Source organism: Mercenaria mercenaria, chromosome 7, assembly GCF_021730395.1.
Source record: "Mercenaria mercenaria strain notata chromosome 7, MADL_Memer_1, whole genome shotgun sequence".
In the NCBI taxonomy this organism is placed as follows: Eukaryota; Metazoa; Mollusca; class Bivalvia; order Venerida; family Veneridae; genus Mercenaria; species Mercenaria mercenaria.
Genome location: NC_069367.1, coordinates 8466750 through 8486862, shown reverse-complemented (window position 1 = coordinate 8486862; position 20113 = coordinate 8466750). Strand labels below are relative to the sequence as shown.

At 37.9% G+C, this 20113-nt stretch overlaps 1 protein-coding gene across 1 annotated transcript in view; it reads left to right on the top strand.

The window, feature by feature from the left end:
• Window positions 1-3101: 3101 nt before the first annotated feature.
• Window positions 3102-20113, top strand: part of LOC123555003 (trafficking protein particle complex subunit 14-like) — a 54853-nt gene continuing 37841 nt past the window's right edge. Inside the window, exon 1 of the mRNA XM_045345507.2 lies at window positions 3102-3464. Within this exon, the coding sequence (XP_045201442.2) occupies window positions 3222-3464 (243 nt within the window). The 5' untranslated portion in view covers window positions 3102-3221. The remainder of the gene's footprint in view (window positions 3465-20113) is intronic.

Here is a 20113-nt window from a genome sequence, read left to right as displayed (position 1 = left end):
ACAGATTTGCAGCACGAAAATATCGCCCTCCACAGCCCTCATGGCGGTGTCGCCATTATCACCAGATGCAACATCGACGCATCACAGATCGATGTGGAGAACCAGGCAGAATTTGTAGCAGCATCAATACCATGCGAAAGTCTAAAGAAACCACTGATCATCTGTGCAGTGTACCGCCCACCAGATAACAACATGGACACTATGAAGGAGATCCAAAAGTGTATACATATCGACCATCCACAGCACCCACAAGAACAGCACTCTCTACATAAGCGGTGACACCAACCTTTCAGATATTGAGTGGGAAGACAACGTTGTAACAGGAAATAGATACCCATTGCCTCTCAGCCAAATGCTTATTGATATGCCACAGGACGCCCAGTGCAAACAAATAGTCAATTTTTCAACAACACCCTTGACATCTTTGCAACCAACCGCCCTTTCCTGATCAAAAGATGTACAGCAATACCCGGCATCAGCGACCACGACATCGTCCTAATTGATGCAAAGACCATACCATCAAGAAGAAAACCGGTACCCAGACTCATGTACCTATGGAAAAGGGCCGACGTGGATAGTATGAGATTGCACCTGACCGAATTCGTCTCCCAGTATACAGCCACATACAGTACTGCCACTCCAATAAACCGCCTCTGGTTAACCTTCAAAGGGGAGCGGTGGTCTAGTGGATAAGGTGCCGGCCGCTCAATCCAGGGGTCGTGGGTTCGAGCCCCACTGGGGTCACGACCATGACTTCTCATATGACACCAGTACTGGTTTTTCCAGGAAGCGGACTCGAGAGTGGTTCCAATAAGCTTGAAGCTTTCATCACAATCGAGCTAAAACAAATTAGTATAAACTAACCTTCAAAGTTGAATGCCTAAACACTCTTAACTCTTTTGTACCATCAAAATGACTTCGTCAAGGCACAGCCAATCTTGGTGCAACAGAATCATCCGCAGACTATCACACAGAAAAAAGAAAGCATTATAAGAAAGCTCGTAGAACCAACAAGACAGAAGATTGGGACAGGTACAAGTCCTTGCAGACCACTGTAAAGAAGGAGTGTAAGACGGCATACACTAAGTATGTCACAGATCTTGTCACTGAGGACAAGTCAAAGAAGTTGTACTCTTTTGTCAAGAGCCAGAAAAGTGACAACACAGGGGTGGCACCGTTGAAGAACAATGGAGTCAACCACGTGGATGCAGCAACCAAGGCGGAACTATTGAATGACCAGTTCTCCTCTGTATTCACTTCGGAAGACAACTCCACTCTTTCAGACCTTGGAGAGCCGCCCTACCCAGATGCCCCTCCAATACAGGTGAACACAAACGGAGTCCTAAAGTTGTTGCAGGGACTGAAACCACATAAGGCAACTGGTCCGGACAATGTCTCCTGTTCCTGAAGGAGATGGCCCACCCACTGGCCCGGCGCTCACGCTTACCTTCCAGGCCTCTTTGGACCAGGGAAGAGTACCAGATGACTGAAGGTCAGCAAATGTCACGCCCATCTTTAAGGAAGCCGTCCAACTATCGGCCAGTCGCACTAACATCGGTGACTTGCAAACTCCTCGAACATATAGTCTACAGCCAACTTATGCGTTTCTTCGACGACCTTGAAATTTTGAGTACCAGCCAGCACGGCTTTCGGAGGAAGCGATCCTGTGAGACCCAGCTCATCCAGACTGTGAACGACATAGCCTCCAGTCTGGACAGTGGCAACCAAGTTGACGCAATACTTCTAGACTTTTCCAAGGCGTTTGACAAGGTGCCTCAAAGACGACTTGCCCTCAAACTCGACCATTACGGGGCCGCGGCAGGACGCTGAACTGGATCTCAAGCTTCCTTAGCAACAGAACACAACAAGTGCTGGTAGATGGGAAAACATCTAAGCCTGCCCCCGTGACCTCTGGCGTCCCCCAGGGTACAGTTCTCGGCCCTTTGCTGTTTCTTGTCTACATCAATGACATGCCCGGCAAGGTCAGCTCACCGTGCAGACTGTTGCTGATGACTCCCTATATATACTTTACCGAGTGATAAAGGCAGAAACAGACCCCACATCCCTTCAGTATGACCTTGACCGCTTGCAGGAATCTGAGAAAACCTGGCTGATGCAGTTCAACCAAGACAAATGCGAGGTGGTACGATTTTCAAATAAACGAAGGAACATTCAGGCATCACACTTCATCCATGGTAAAGAATTACGGACCACCAAGAAGGCAAGGTACCTTGGCGCCACACTTTCTGATAACCTCTCATAGAATAATCATATTAACACCATCTGCTGCAAGGCAAACAGCACCATTGCCTTTCTCAGCCGAAACCCGTCTTCCTGACCCAAGACCATCAAGGAGGCTAGCTACAAAACATATGTAAGACCATCTGGGACCCATACACCCAGGCCAATGTGACTAAAGTTGAAGCAGTTCAACAACGAGCCGCCAGATATGTATCTGGAGATTATAATCAAAGGAGCAGCGTTACTGCCATGCTTGACACACACGGCTGGGAACCACTACAGATCAGGAGAAAGCAGGCCAAGGCTGTCATGTACAGAACTGTCAACAACCTAATAGCCATTCCAAGAGACCCTCATCTGAAACCTCAAGGATCTTCCACAAGGGGCCATTCAATGAGATTTGTTGTTCATTTCTGCCGCATCAATGCCATGAAATAATCCTTCTTCCTGTCCGCCATCGCACTGTTGAACAGACTCCCTGACAGTCTGGTCTCGGCACCCATCTTGGAAGCATTTAAGGCCGGGATCTCCAAAACAACACTCTAAGCCGACTGAAAATAGTTTTATCTCGTTTTAAACCTTGCAAGCTTACCCTGTCACACTCCCTTGTAAATAGTTACTGTAGGCATTAAAGATGCGAGTATGTTGCGCAAGCAGCGATGCATCGTCAATGGAAGAAGAAGTTTGCTGTTATTCTTCTTGGTTGTATTGTTTGCTTCCAAAGGATATTTTTACAGATTTTTATATATATACATATATGTTCTTATTGATGTTTCATTTTTGACCTTTTCGGGATTTTAGCTGTAAAAAGAGCAGAATCCACGTCAATAATTTTACACAGCACCGGGATAATGGCGGGTGCGAGTGCGATCGATTTCGATGATTTGCAGCTAATTTTGAAAGACTGCAAGAACTTTCAAGCGTTTTCGAAACCACATTCACGTTTTAAATATACATTTTATGTCGGTCAAATCGTTCATATGCATCTTATTTGCAAAATTAACGATGAAATCCTGCGTAAGCATAAAACTCCGTATCATCCCCGCTCCCCAGTTTCTTTGAATGTTATTGCGAATTTGAAACGCCAGATTGCCTCTGCGTTTGATGTAAAATGTGCTGTCAAGGGACTTTGTAAGAAGCACTTGCAGAAGGAAAAAGATTTTGAAGGCTTTACTCATTGCAACGTAATTGCCAGCCATCGTGTTGGAAGTGCAGAAAATCAGGTAAACAAATAGTAGCAACCACAATAGTCTAAGTGGCTTATCAGGAAATCGCTGGAAATCCAATAATTACTAATACCACTTGTGTAAAAAATGCTGCTAAATCATTATTTACCATCCAATCTGAAAACAATAAACACCTTTCAAAAGCTAATAAAATTCTCTTTCATCTCATATAAATTTCTTTTATGTGGTGTAAAAATAAGCAGCAGGATGTCTGTCAATAAACAGATTAACTGCTGATTTTTATGACCATGCGAATATTGCGTAATAAGGACCATCTGTTTTGACACTAAATGCTTTTTTTGCAATGCGACGAGTAATTTTTGTAATATTAATGAATGGTGATTTTGAAGCCAATAAATTGTTTCACAAGTAACAAAATTTGCATACGACCTCCAACGCCTAGTAAATATCCATAAGTTAGGTCATTTTCATCTTAATTCCTAAACTTTTAATTATTGCTAGTATCATTAAAAGTGCAAAGTTACGTATTTTGATCAATATTTTACTCGAATCATCTTTTACGTCCATATTACATATTTAATCACGCCTCGCGTTTGACTTGCAACTGGGCAAAGGTCGCCATTTATCTTGTATGATCGATCATGTATCTGAAAATTCGCCGATATGTCGTAAACTTAGACTGCTTAAATATAACTCCGATTGAAAATTGTTGTAAGTCCATTACTTTGTCAATATTTAAAAAGATTTAATATTTTCCGTAATTGTTCAAATTTTAATGCTTATTTGGGAAGTGTCTCGCGCGATATGCAAATCTGAATGGCGCCGAACAACACTTCTACAGAATTTCTTCGTTTATCGCTGAATCTGACCCCAATAGCAAGCAAATCTTTGTGTTTATCTAGTTTTATATAAAGGCACAATTAATTCGCTATGTTTAAACAACATTGTCTATGCGAATTTTAAAGAAAAAACATGGTACGAAATCGATACGAAAAACAGCGGTTAAAGTCCGAGCCCCTTTTCGTACCGGACGAAATGTTATAAACGTTTGATCGAGCTTTTTTTTTACAGCACTAAATATTTTTCGTATTATTTTCAGTGTTCACAAACGTTGTTCTGCTGAAAAATGTAATAAAATGGAATATCCAGCCATACTGCAATTGATGGCAAATTAACCAACTGTCAAGTTTTAGAAAAAAAATTGCCAAAAATGACAAGTCACAAATGGTAGTGCTTGAATATAATTTACCAAGAATAGAAAGTGGTCACTATGAATTTGTGAAGTTCTGGACAGATTAACTATGTTTCTGTAATGCAAATTATTTTCGGTTCATCCAATAAATAAGTCAGTGGACAAAAAAAATCACTCTCGCACAAGAAGAAAGTTAAAGGCGTAAAAAATGTGGACGACTTGCTGGGGCGATTGTTCGTACCACCATCTGTCAATAAAAACAAAAGTGAAGATCCAGAGACTCTGAATGTGATCAAGCAGTGCCTAGATCCCTTGAAACAGATAGAGATTCAGACTGATATATCCCCAAGTGCAGAATCCCTGAAAAAGAAAGAAACTAAAAATGGTGTGTCCCCATGTCCTGAACCTTTAAAAGAGATAGAGACTCAGAATGTGTCCCCTTATCCAAGTCCCATCAAATTGAAAGAGACAGAGACTCAAAATGTACCTTTCCCACATCCCAGTCCCATCACAGAGACAGAGACTCAAACCTTGCAATCTACTGAGAATATATCTCATATGCCAACACCAGATCCTTTGAAAGCTATGAATCAAATTAAGTATGAAATTTCAAAGCAACAAAAAAAATTGAATGTGCTCAAAAGTCTTGTGCAGAATGAAAAGGATTCACTGGATCAACTTAAAACGGTTAAAGGGCATTTTTCTGTACGTAATGTGACCAAAAGAGATGAAAATGCAAAAGTTACGCGTAAAAGTCTTAGAACACTACAAAGTTCTTACCTGAAGCAGACGCGAATGTTGGAATCTGTGAATGCTGAGAATAAGGAACTTCAATCAAAACTTCAGCACTTTGAATCTAGTGATTTGACTCTTGCCAGTGCTAATGAGCAACTAAGGGAAGCAAGCCGTAAAAAGATGAAATCTCAAAAGCTAGTAAGTTACTACAAAAGTGAATTGCGAAAACTTCGTGATAAGGACACAGATGAAAATATTAAGCAAGAACTACGGAAGAAACAAGATGAAATAGATTTTCTGACTAGTGAAAACGAAATGTTAAAAGAAGACAAGCACAAATATGTAACGAGAAACGATGATGGGTCATTCAGTAACAATCTCCGTTTGTGTGTGATGGAACTGTTTGGTTTAGAAATTGGCATGGAGAAAATTCCGGATGCAATTGCAGCTGTCAGTAAACACCTGTTCAACTATACGTTTCGGAAAATGGATTAACCAACGGCAAGCACTGTGCGTAACATCGTAGATGAAGGACATTATTTGGCAAAGAGTTTTATAGCGAAACAAATAGAAAATGCGCATAATATAGGAATAAGCAGAGATGGTACAACGCGGAAGAAGGAAAAAATTGTGGACATGTCTGTCACATTAGACACAGGGGAGATAATGAGCCTTGGCTTTACTAAAGTACCGCGTGAAACGGCAGAGGTAATAAACAACGTCACTAAAAACCAAATGTCTGAGCTGGCAGAAACAATGACTGGTGCTGATGATGAAAACTGTTCACAAGGGGAGACAACTGATCAATTTATTGCGAATTCACTTGAGAAACTATCATTCCCAATGTCTGACAGAGCGAGCAACGAGAAACTTGCGGACAAACTACTGAACGAGTGGCGTGATAGTGTACTTGCTAACTGTAACAGTGATACTGAAAAACAAGCTGTGTTTCAGTTTCACTGTATGGCTCATGTCCTGCTTGGGTTTCATAGGTATGTGGTTGATGATGTGAAAAAGTATGAGAAAGAACTCACAGTTTCAGAAGGACCAGTTGGAAGAGATAGACTGCCATTTTTTAAGTTCTGGTCGAAAAAACAAACCATTGTTGAACGAATTTCCCGCACAGCATCAGATATCTTTGGGCCCGCTGGTGACCATCTTGGTTTACGTGACAGATGGGAGGCTTATTGTGCAAGTAACGGTATCAAGTCAATTATTGGAAATTACCGAGACAGTCGATTCAATTCTTTGTTTCAAACTTCAGCAGAAGTGTTCTTGCACCGAGATGATTTCCTTGCTGTAATGAAAACTGTCCAAACTCCAAATCAGAAAATACAATCTGTAGAAGCTGATCTACAATCTGAGACTGTAAACACAATGTTAAGGGCCCTTACAATAGTGTATGTCAAAGTCACAGGTCCGTATGGGTGGCTTGTCACTTCGGGCAAGGCTTCCTATCTTGAACTATACACACATGTGCAGAGACTTGAGTCATATCTAGAAGAGTGTGCTGAAAATCCCAATGTACTCCACAGAGAAACAACTTGGATTGCTGATGATGATCTGCTTGTTCCCCACTCAGAGAAATTTCTTAAAAAACTGTCAGTTCCTGTCCTGTCTGATCAATCAAAATTACATGATGAACTACTTACCCTGAGTTGTAACGCCATGTTGCGAACTGTAAGAAAACAGCTTGTTGATTTCCTTCAGGGCGGTCGTTACAGTACCACACCATCAAAAGACGATCTATCACGAACAACATTTGCCCAGGTCAATAACCTTGCCTGTGAGCATCACTTTGGAGATCTTGATTCCAGCCAAAGAAGACGTCCAAACGCCACTTTCCACCACCACTCGTCCTTGCAGTTGCTTAAGCGCAGTCGCCGTCAATTAATAAGTTGGTTGGGTGAAATGTCCGAGAATGATCAGAAAGAACTGATGATGAAAGCACGCAAGGGTGGTGTTAATTTGAGGAAAAAACACAGAGAGCAGGAAGAAAATGTGCAGAGAGAAGTTCTTGCAATTATGGAAAAGGGACAGAATGCAAAAAGACGTAAAACTGTTAGTGATAATGATGACTATGAAAGCAATGAAATTGTTATGAAAGATCTGCTACCTGATATGAAAACTGGGTTTAAGGACAATGAATATGTCGCCATTGCATATCAGGACAGGTGGTATCCAGGCTGTGTTGTAAAATCTGTGTCAAGTGAAAAAGCTTCGGTTAACTTTATGTCTCCGTGTCGCAAACCAGGAACATTCATGTGGCCATCTCGAAAAGATGTGCAGGTTGTTGAGAAGCATTTTGTATTAAGAAGGAACATGGTTCCAGAATGTTGTAACTCTGGAAGGCAGTGGTATTTTCCAGATTATAACTTAATCAGTGATCTGTATGAAAAATACAAACAAAATTACTTTAACTGAGATATGAAATTGGAATTCAGACATTTGGTTGAAAGCTACTGATGTTGTATATTTCGTGTATATTTTGTACATACATTCCAGCATATTGTTGTAAATACTTTGACTCCAGGATACATAGCAGTAGAGAATGTTTATTATTTTATTTATTCAGCTGTTTTGTAACAGGCAGATCAGTATGTTAAACATTGATTTTTTATGTCAGTCTTGTGATAATTTTCATAAAAAAAAATTATATGAGGGCTTTCAGAATGTTTGTTTTCTATATTAAGATGTTTAATCAGGTACTAAATGTCTAATATATATGTAAATATGATATGATGTTAAATGACTTAGGATACTGCAAAGCATATTTGATATATTGTACTTTTAAGTCGACTGATGTGATAATTACTGATATATGAAACGCTAAAAACTTACACAATAAAAGTAATTCAATTTCCTTAAAATTCTCCAAGGTTACTGTGATTCTTGATTATTATTGAAGAAGTTGTTCTGTACAAATATAACATATTATAAAGATCTCATTGATGTTATCATGCATTTATTTTATTATTTACTGATATGTGATAGTTAATTGACTCTAAATAAAATATTTTTACATGATGAAATGTTGCTATATGATATGAAATTACAAACATTAAAATTGTTGAAATTTGACCATGCTTTTTTACTTTTCCTGTCCACTAGAGTCAGCTGATTTAAAAATAAGTGCCAGAAATGAATAGAGCAGGAAAAAATACATAAGTACACCAAATTTTATGAATATATGTCTATGAATAAGAAAGTTACAATAATTTTAGTGAAAAAAGCACCGAAAAGAGTTCCGTCGCGGCGTGTCTCCGAATGCCTATTTTATATAAGGAAATATTCTAAAAAATGACCAAAATTTGCGAACTTTAATTTTTCATAACTTTTGATCTAGTTAAGATATTTTCAAAATTTAAACTGTTTTGTGAAGCTATTTTCAAGCTCTTTCATTTCCAATATATAACTTTAACATGAAAACACTTCTTAAAAATGGTCTGGGGTTGCTACAAATAGGCAGTGGCTATGATTACGGTACCGTAATCCTAGCCTCTGGTTCTAGGATTACGGAAGTTCCGTATTGCTAGACAACCCTATGAGGATAGGCTAGGATTACGGAAGTATTTAAGAGGCATCAAATATATGTTAGGACATGCATAAATGACGTTGTAAAATTACTTATTCAGGGATCAAATTTAACGGTCGCTAAATCGCGAAATTCGAGTAAGAATAAAAAAATGCGAATAGGAAAAAATGGCACTCGAATATTTTTGCGACCACGTCCGAAAATCAACGCATTCGCTCAAACTGCCCTTTGTGCTTTTTAAAACTACTTTAGGGTAATTTTACCGATAACCATGTGACCGATTGTAGACGCTTGTCGTTTTATACAAATGTAATTATCGGATATTTAAGTAAGCGTCTATACGATATTTGTTTACGATTTGCTCCTGTGGTTCGCAACATGGATGGAAAATGAATAAAATAACTAGTTTCTTCGGGAGAAAAAGGCCCGCAGAGGCTGACAATGACAGTAAAAGCAAGGGGAGTGACCCCAAAGAACCTAAAGCAACATCGGCCGTTTCGACGACGCGTACTTTGGTTCGTACCACTCAAACCACAAAGTCCCGGTCTGACCCCACGGCATCTGTCAAAACTGTAAAAAAAATGGGAATCCAAGCTAAATATAAAACTTTTGGATGAAACAAAAGAAAATGATGACAATATTTATAAGTAAAAACGTTACACTGGTACCTTGTGGCTTTATTGTTAGAAATTTTCATGTAATAGTCCGACAGTGGATAAGTTTGTATGAATAAATAACAGAAACATTAAAGGTTTTTATAGTTTACTTTTAAGTCAGTCAGTAAACACAACAGCAGAGCTGTACATAAAACAACAAAAAATATCACTTTAGGTTATAAAATTTAGTGAGCAAACAACCTCTAAATAATTGCTAGTGGAACTAACCATTTTGCTAGTAGAAAAAAATGGCACTAGCAAAAAATTGCTAGTGGAAAAAAAAGTTAAATTCGATCCCTGTTATTTCACTATTATTTCGTGCTGTCGATCCGCTGTTTTGGGTTAGTATAATCTTAATGGTGGCACGCGGAAATATTATAGAATTATCTCTGTTTCATATATACCTGCAATTTTGTCATCAAATCAACACAAATGGTCTTTAATAACATACAATATGGTTATAAATAAAAAAAATCAAAGTATAGAATATTTTTTTAAACCTAACTTTTACCCTCATATTTCTATAATATTTCCGCGGGCTGCCATTAATATAGCGTTTAAGATTATACTAACTCAAAATGGCGGATAGATAACACGGAATAATAAGGCAGCCATCAAAAATCGCTATTTTAATAAAGTGAAATAAGAAATTTACAACATCAATTATGCATGTCCTAACATATTTTTGATGTCTCTTATTAAATACTTCCGTAATCCTAGCCTATCTTTATAGGGTTGTCTAGGAATACGGAACTTCCATAATCCTAGAACCGGAGGCTAGGATTACGGTACCGTAATCGTAGCCACTGCCAAACAAATATCTCCAAACATGCTGGTTCGAGTCGTAAATTAGGCCACTTTTTGCGGTTTTTCATAAATATTTCTTTCTTTTTACAACGGATTTGTACAAAATTTCTACCATACGTGCGTTAATACAAGCAACATTGATTGTTATCATTAACAGCCGTTTACAGTATGGTAAACAATAAATCCAAGCTTAAAATATCGGACAGGTTTAGCCTCCACATTTTGCCTTATGGAGGTTGTAAATATTCGGCCACTTTTTAAACATAAAGTTGGTTATATTTTCAACATTGTCTTGGAAATAAATGGATGCCAGGGGTGTAAAATTCCACTCGCCCACTCGCATTGGCGAGTTAAAGTCTGAGTAGGACGAGTGGACCTCGCTGTATACCCGTCCGATCGGGCAAGCGGTTTTTTACGTCCTTACTTAACCAAAGTTCAGAAATTACATCTCCAAAACATCAACAAACTTTGAGACCTGGATTAACTGGAATTTACCTGCGAATCGTAAAGATATCAAAACGTCATGCCAGTAATTTTCCATTCAACAAGCACGTGCGACCTATCGTAATATCTAATTTACATCGACACGTACACAAAAACCGTGCGTTCATTTTTTAACATTTTCGCTTCAATTTTTCAGCACCCCTTTAGAAAAATACAATTTGAATTCTATAATGATTTTAATAAGATATCGACAGAAATGTAGGCAAAATTCCACAAAAACGGTCGAATTTTCATATAATCATTTGTAAAATTTCATACAGCGCGATCTTAGTAACTTATTTCTTTCTAAAAGTAAATAAATGATGAATACTCTGGGTATAAAACTCAGACTTTTGACCAGAAAGTACAACAAACAGAATAAAAAAATCTTAAATAATGAAAATGCGGCAGCAATTACAATACATGGAGTAAAACGATTTTTGGCAAACAGTTTTCTGATAATGTGGCAGAATAGGTTACGTGACCTCGTGAACGTAAATAGAAATGCGATTTTAAAATAAAGCAATGTGATGTCCTTGCGGTTTTTAATAAGTTTTAAATGAATCTTTGTACATGTATTTTTTGGCAGACAATAGTGATGGGACATCGGTTGGAAAACTCCAACCGATTATCGGTTGGAATCGGTTAGCAAACCGATGCGATGTATCGGAAAAATAATTGGTTGAATGTTATTTATTTTCATACTTGTTTATTCAGATAGTCATGTCTTTAAAGTGACTGTTTTAGCTAAAATTCATATGCTCTTTTGAAAAATAAAGAACTATCATTAATCAGATGTTTTAAAGCTGGTTCATGGTAAACAGAAACTTGTTTAGTATGACTAATTAGTTGCAGACTGGGAAACAACAATGAAATGCAATCTGGTTTACATACATGCATCATAGACCCACAGCTGTCATTTGTGACAGTTGACTGGTATACCTGTACCTGTAACATCTAGCATACAGCAAGGAAGTACAGATATTTCAGTCTTTCTTTGGCTGACAAAAATAGTGATTGTAGAAAATCATTAAATGAATTCAGTTATTTGTCGGTAATATTAATATTTTCATACAGTGGTTAGCCTGGAGTTACACTACTGAGTAGCACCAACTACTAGTTTTAAGTACTTGTTGCTATGGCATATAACAATGTCATGAAGCTTGGATAAAATATGATCAGATAAAAATCAGAGTTTAATCTGTTTCCATAATGTATACTGGTCAGCGATACTGGGTAAACGGAATTTTGGCAGAAAAAAATCATGACAACTCGATGACAACTGCAACGTAATGGGCACGGCAATTTGACGGCATTAGTGTCCAGTTTCAACAGATAGATTCCCTCGGGCATACCGTTGTAAAATACGAAATTTATCAAAGTTTCGCTAATTTTTTTAGCCCCACTTTTATAACGCTATGGACGCTGCCATGTTAAGGCCTAAAAAAAAATATGTTTGTTTCCTGTAACATGCTGAAAAAAATGGGGGTCAGTAGGTAGGGATTTTTATTTTTTTTTAAATTTTTTTTTAGTAGGTGTCAGAACATTTCAGTGTTTAGTAACCTTATTATCGCCAATTAACTGCCTAATCAGGCCTCAACCTTAACTTTTTTCAGCAGTTGCCAGCAGGTTCACCAACTGCTAAAATCTAGTAGACCTGCTCAGACTTTAGTGGACCTCCAATTCTATCTCATAAATTGTGATTCTGTAGACGTCATAACTTCATATGACTCAAAGAAACAGGACTTATTTCTAAATAATTAAAAATGGAAGACTGTAGCAATCTGTTATCCCGAAAAATAATTATTTTGAAAAGTGTCCCAAAATATCAGCACCAGTGTTGAAAGTGAAAAAAAACAAAAACATCAACAGTTATCGGTAATCATTCTGATGATAAACTAAGTAATTGGCCTCGTTTTCATCATCAATTAACACCCCCTCAAAGAGCTAAAAGAAGTGTGTCGGTTATTATCAGTGGAGATCAAAGCGGTATAGTTTCCACGAGATTGTCATTGCATTACGTCATGTTTTCGCGCCATGTGATACATCACTGTCTGATCGTACTTTCTCGATTCCTTTAATTGTTGAGAAGAAATCAGTAAAAAAGTTTTTTCTTTAATTTTTTAAAAGCGAATGTGCAATATCCCAAATAAACTGACATGTAAATGTGTCAGACCGTGAACGATGCTGACCTATTTGCCCTCAAGAAATTTACATTATTGTTTGAGAAGAATATCTAACAAAGTGTTGTGTCAAAAAATATATGTACGAAGACTCTTTTAAAACTTATTAAAAATCGCAACGACATCATACTGCCTCATTTTAAAACCACATTTCTATTTACGTTCATGAGGTCACGTAACCTATTCTGCCGTGCTAACAGAAATCTGTTTGCCAAAAAATCGTTTTACTCCATGTATTTGAATTGCTGCCGCTTTTTCATTATTTAAGATTTTTAGCCCACCATCTGATGATGACTCTGCGTCCATGGTCCGTCCGTCCGTCCGTCATTCCGTCCGTCCGTCCGTTAACAATTTCTCGTTATCGCATCTCCTCAGAAACTACTGGGGGGATTTTGACCAAACTTTGTCAGAATGATGTATTGGTACCCTAGTTGTGTCCCCCTGAAAATCAGACTGGTTCAACAATTTATGAGTGAGTTATGGCCCTTTGTTTATTTCTATATTTTACATAGATTTATATAGGGAAAAACTTTGAAAACCTTCTTATCCAAAACTACAGAGCCTAGGGCTTTGATATTTGGTTTGAAGCATCATCTAGTGGTCCTCTACCAAGATGATTCAAATTATTTCTCTGGGGTCAAATATGGCCCCGCCCTGGGGGTCACATAGTTTATAATGACTTATATAGGGAAAAACTTTGAATAACCCCTTGTCCAAAACCACAGGGCCTAGGGCTTGGATATTTTGTATGTGACATCATCTACTATGATCTAGTGGTCTTCAACTTAGATTGTTCATATTATACCCCTAGGGTCAAATATGGCCCCGCCCTGGGGGTCATATGGTTTACATAGACTTACATAAGGAAAAACTTTGAAAATCTTCTTGTCCAAACCACAAAGCCTAAGGCTTTGATACTTGTAATGTAGCATCATCTAGTGGTTCTCTATCAAGTTTGTTCAAATTATCGCCCTAGGGTCAAAAATGGCCCCGCCCCGGGGGTCACATGGTTCATATAGACTTATATAGGGAAAAGCTTTTAAAATGTTCTTGTCAATAACTACAACATTCAAATTTGGACCGCATGTATATTTTTGAGTGGCAAGATGAACCTTGACATGAGTTGACCTTGATTTTGACCTAGTGACCTACTTTCACATTTCTGTAGCTACAGCCTTCAAATTTGGACCACATGTATATTTTTGAGTGGCAAGATGAACCTTGACATGAGTTGACCTTGATTTTGACCTAGTGACCTACTTTCACATTTCTGTAGCTACAGCCTTCAAATTTGGACCACATGCATAGTTTTGTGCACAGGAAAAAACTTTGACCTTGATTTTGATCTAGTGACCTACTTTCACATTTTTGAAGGTACAGGCGTCAAATTTGGACCATATGCATAGTTCCGTGTTTCAAAATGAAATTTGACATTGATTTTGACCTAGTGACCTACTTTCACATTTCTCAAGCTACAGCCTTCAAATTTGGACCACATGCATAGTTTTGTGTACCGAAAAAAACTTTGACCTTCACATTGACTTAGTAACCTACTTTCACATTTTTAAAGTAAGGCTTCAAATTTGGACCACATGCATAGTTTTGTATTCTGAAATAAAATTTGACCATGATTTTGACCTAGTGACCTACTTTTACATTTCTCAAGCTACAGCCTTCAAATTTGGACCACTTGCATAGTTTTGTGTACCGAAATGACCTGTGACCTTTCCATTGACCTAGTGACCTACTTTCACATTTTTAAGGTACAGGCTTCAAATTTGGACCACATGCATAGTTTTGTATTCCGAAATGAAATTTGACCTTGATTTTGACCTAGTGACCTACTTTTACATTTCTCAAGCTATAGCCTTCAAATTTGGACCACATGGATAGTTTTGTATACCGAAATGAATTATGACCTTTACATTGACCTAGTGACCTACTTTCACATTTTTGAAGGTACAGGCTTCAAATTTGGACCATATGCATAGTTTTGTATTCCGAAATAGAATTTGACCTTGATTTTGACCTAGTGACCTACTTTTACATTTCTCAAGCTACAGCCTTCAAATTTGGACCACTTGCATAGTTTTTTGTACCGAAATGAACTTTGACCTTAAGATTGACCTAGTGACCTACTTTCACATTTCTGTAGCTACAGGCTTCAAATTTAGACCACATGCATAGGATTGTGTACGGAAACAAACTTTGACCTTGACATTGACCTAGTGACCTACTTTCACATTTCTCAAGCTGCAGCTTTCGAATTTGGACCACATGCACAGTGCTGTGTATGGAAATGAAATTTGACCTTGAGGTAGTCAGTAAGTCTTGAAATTTGGAACACTCAAAAATGGCACATTGGTGGGCGCCAAGATCACTCTGTGATCTTTTGTTTAATTGTGTTTTTTGTACTTTCTGGTCAAAAGTCTGAATTTTATTACCATAGTATGTACCGTTTATTTACTTTAAAAAGGAAATAAATAATCAAGATCGCGCTGTTTGAAATTTTACAAAACATTATATGAAAATTTGATCGTTTTAAAAGAATTTTGCCTACATTCCTGTCGATATCTTATTAAAATTGTTATAGAATTCAAACTGTATTAGTTCTCAAGCGGTGTTGAATATCTGAAGCGATTTTATTAAAAAATGAATGCACTACGCGCGTTTTTTGTGTCAAAAGTAACTGCGATGTAAATTAAGTATTACGAAAGGGCGCACGTGCTTGTGGAATGGAAAATTACCAGCATGACGTTTTGATATTTTTACGATTTGCGGGTAAATTCCAGTCAATCCAGGTAATTTTGCCTGATGTAATTACTCGATTTGGTAAAGTTACCACGTAAAACCCACTCACCCGATCGGTGGAGTAGTCCATTCGTGCTATCCTGACTTTAACTCGCCAATGCTTATAACTGTAGAATGCTGTACTAAGGCAAAATCAACTTTCGTTTTGTGAATTCGCCGATATGGGTACGATCCCCCACCCCCCACCACCCCTATTTTTTCATTTTTAAGGGTTTTATTTTATTTGCAGGCCGTGACTGAAAATTGGTTGACCGTCGGTCTACCCAACTTTTGATAGTGGACCTGCCGATATTTTTGGTTGCGTCGGTCCAAAGAACTATAAAATACCGTATATGATTGTAGGACATTTGCCCCCCAGGCCATTTGCCCCCCAATGAAAAAATGTACTACCGGACATTTGCCCCCCAGCTGAAAAGGCAGATAGGCCATTTGCCCCCCACTTCTTATTTTTAGAATGGACATTTGCCCCCCCAATATTTTTGTCCTATGTGTCAGTAGATATACTGTGTTTTATGTTGTTTTATTATCAAAATTACTCTAAAAGGCAATTTTCAGTCAAAAAAATACTATTTTATTGATAAAAATTTGATGAATATGTTAATTACATTCAGGTGTTAAGGTAAATAATAGCCTATTATTGAGTTATAAAAGTGCTCATAACAATGTTATAATTTTTTAATTTGTGCAATGTTTTTAACACTCAAACTTGTTAATTTGGCAATTATCTACTAGATAGATGTAAGAAACAAAGATATTGTTATCTACAATATGATAATTATCTTCTACTAAGTTCCTAAAAACCACCAGGGGACAGAATATTGGGGGGCAAATGTCCTATCTACCATTTCAACTGGGGGGCAGATGTCCAGCAGTCCACTTATTTATTGGGGGGCAAATGTCCTGGGGAGCAATGTCCGGATCCCAAAATATTTAAAATATAATTTATAGCTCATTGGTCGGACCAACGGTCCACCGCTAAGGTCGAGGCCTGTAATTACTAATCAAATAAAATTGTTGAAAATTTGCTCCCGCCTTTCAATAACAGATGTTGTTCATACAAGTTTTTTTTTTCTACACTGATTCCTTTTGTTCAGTAAACATTGTGTAACAGGCAAAGTTCATAGTTTTGCAGACAGACAGAGCTTCAGGCCGTTTTTGCCAATTAGAGATTTTCGGGGCCACAATTAATCTTTTGTCGCAAATGGCTCAAGTGCAACCGACAGCGTGACCCCTGAACAAGTGGTACAAACATGATAATAGACTGCTCTTCTACGAATTGTTTATCAGTTAACATTTACACCTTGATCAATAAACACCTTTCATAATGAAGTACTAAATACAAACCGCGAGATAACCACGTGTCAGTCGGCGCAAGGCATGATTGACATCTGTCAGTAGCTAATTAGTATATGACGCTCCGCCTACTGCCATACTTCCACTTCCGCTTGTGGCGGCAAACAGTATTGAAATTCACCGAGATTTTGATTGACAAGGGCAAAGAGCTATATATTTTATAGTTCTTTGACAAGGGGCAGAACTTTTGAACTCGATATGCATCAAAGAAAACCTCGATTTTCGCGGGTGAAAACCCGGAACCTCGAGTCTACCGACAAACAGGCTTTTCGCCATGTTGTTTCATGTCGACAGAACCAGGAACGTTCGTGACTATATATGCGCGACGAGGTCGGGTACAACTAAATTATCCCAATAATCAATAAAGATATGATCAGAATCTCGAATTTCAGCCCATAAAAAAATTGCGGTCGGCGGTAAAAACTTACTGATCCTAACTGTAAGATGTTAAATCCATTTTCATTGGATAACTGAAACGAAATAACGTTTGATTTTCGGCATACTTCTGTTTTACCCGTTATGCATGCAGGTAGTCCATATTTCGGATATTTCTAAGGTAAACATAAACTCTCACGCACCGTATTTCCCTTCGGAAACCTTCGTTCATACCCTTGTAAATTCGTACCCGCTATCGACTCTGAGAAAACATAATCGATTATCGGAATCGGTTGGACTTTTCTAGCCGTCAGTCGATTATATCTGCTAATCGGCCCATCACTAGCAGACAATTTAAAAGTTTTTCTTGTCAAACAATAATTTAAATTCCTTGAGGGCAAATAGGTCACAGAGGTAGGATATCCACTACTATCGTTTGAGACATTTACCTTTTATACGGGATATAGCAAATTCGCTTTTGATAACAAATTAAAGAAGGAACTTTTTATTGATTTCTATTTCTCAGCAATTTTAAGAACCAAGGTGGTACGATCAGACAGTGATGTGTCACATGGCGCGAAAACATGACGTAATGTCATGACAATCTCGAGCAAAAATACCGCTTTGATCTCCACTTCAGATGTCAAGATACCGACACCCTTCTTTTAGCTCTTTAAGGGGGTGTAAATCGATAATGAAAACAAGGTCAATTACTTAGTTTATCAACTGAATAATTACCGATAATCGTTAACGTTTTTTTCTCTCTCTTTCAACACTGGTGGATGGACGATGATTATTGTGTCCAATTTTTTTAGACACTTTCCAAAATAAATATTTTTCGGGAAATAATAATATTGTACATAATACTCCTTTCATAAAAGTGACAGTATTAAAAGTGTCAATTATTAGTGCGAGTGGCTGTTCACTAAGGGCGAGTAGATATTACTGGCTACTAGTCCTGCAGGGCGAGTGGTGTGAAAATTTTTTTTACACTCCTGGATGCTGCAACCAAAATCATTTGTTTTCAACAATTTGCAATCAATTTTCAGTAGCATGCCTCGTGGGAATCGATTGCCAACAGAGTTAAAAAGCACTGTCAACCTTCTCACACCGGCATGACGTAGTTTAATTTTTACGTCATTGCTTATTACACATTCTAGCATAAAAGTGCTGTTACTGTTACTTTTCGGAATGTTTTAACAGGAGAGAAAAGGTGTGTTAATAGAGAGATTCTTGCTCTCGCGTGCTGTTATAACATTTTTTTACATATGCGCGTTTCGTGCCAAAGCATAAACATATTACGGCCTCAAAACAGATAATTCAAAAGGAAGTGATGTCAACATGAAAAAAAACCACGTAGACATGGAAATTCAATGACATTGAGGGTCATTATATTCAGTTACTTGGTTTTAACGCGTTTTATGCTAGTTAGCGCATGTTCTTTTCATGTTATAAAGTTTTAAGATTTGAATTAACCCTTGCTAAGCCTCAGCATAAACACGCGCATGCAATGACGTCACGCCTCCTGCGAGACAAAATATTTGCTATTCAGAGTACACAACTTTAGGGAAGGACAACTTTTTTCTACTCACCTCAGCTTGTTGTTTTTTGCCGACTTTGTTGCTAACGCAAGTGCTTGTGATGACACAGATGCGTTCTGAAGCATCTGGTTCGAAAAAAAGCTTTAGTGGGTGGCCAAATATTTACGACCTAGGCTGGCTGAATTTACGACTCGAACCAGTAGAGTCCTAATTAGACCAGGTCAGAGAGATGGCCTGTTTGCACCAGCTGGTCCATAACAAGACATGTACACATATGCCTAACGAACCATATTTGTCATAAATATGAAATTGTGATGAAAACTTGAAAAAATATGCATTTAGAAACACATTTGCAATCTTGTTACATATGACATGTACGTTTACTTCTGAGCATGCAGTTCGTGCTCAGACAAGCTATATAAGCTGCCGTGACTAGATTTTTGCCGCAGAACGAAGATAATATGGAACAAATTTAGAACTGTCAGTAAAGCAGGAGTCATTTGCATCGAATAACGCGGTATTTTTCAACTTTTATACATTTTTTTGCTGTGTTTCATCAGTTTGCCACCATTTTGCAATTTTCCCAGCTGTATTTTGATCATGTGACTGGAAGTAGCCATTTGATGCTGGCGAAACTGATAATAGTATAAAGGGAGATAAATGTTGCCATATTTTAGTTATGGATGCATGGGGGATACAAATACAAGGTTGCATCTCAGATCAGTGGAAGTCAGTGTGTTTTCTTCCTCCTTTATTTCTCGGATATTACAAATGGCCAAAAATAAAGATTTTCCAACAGCTACATTATTTTATTTTAAGAATTTTGTAAAATGTATGGTGACCTAAGTGTACAAAATAACATACCTGTTTGCAAAGTGATTCGCAGATTGTTGTATACATGTGTCAAATTCATTGAAATTTAGTTGCAGTGCGTAAGGAAAAGTCCAATAAATCATAAAATGTCCATACCATGACAGGGCTCCAGATAATTTTTTTGGCCTATGAGTATTTACC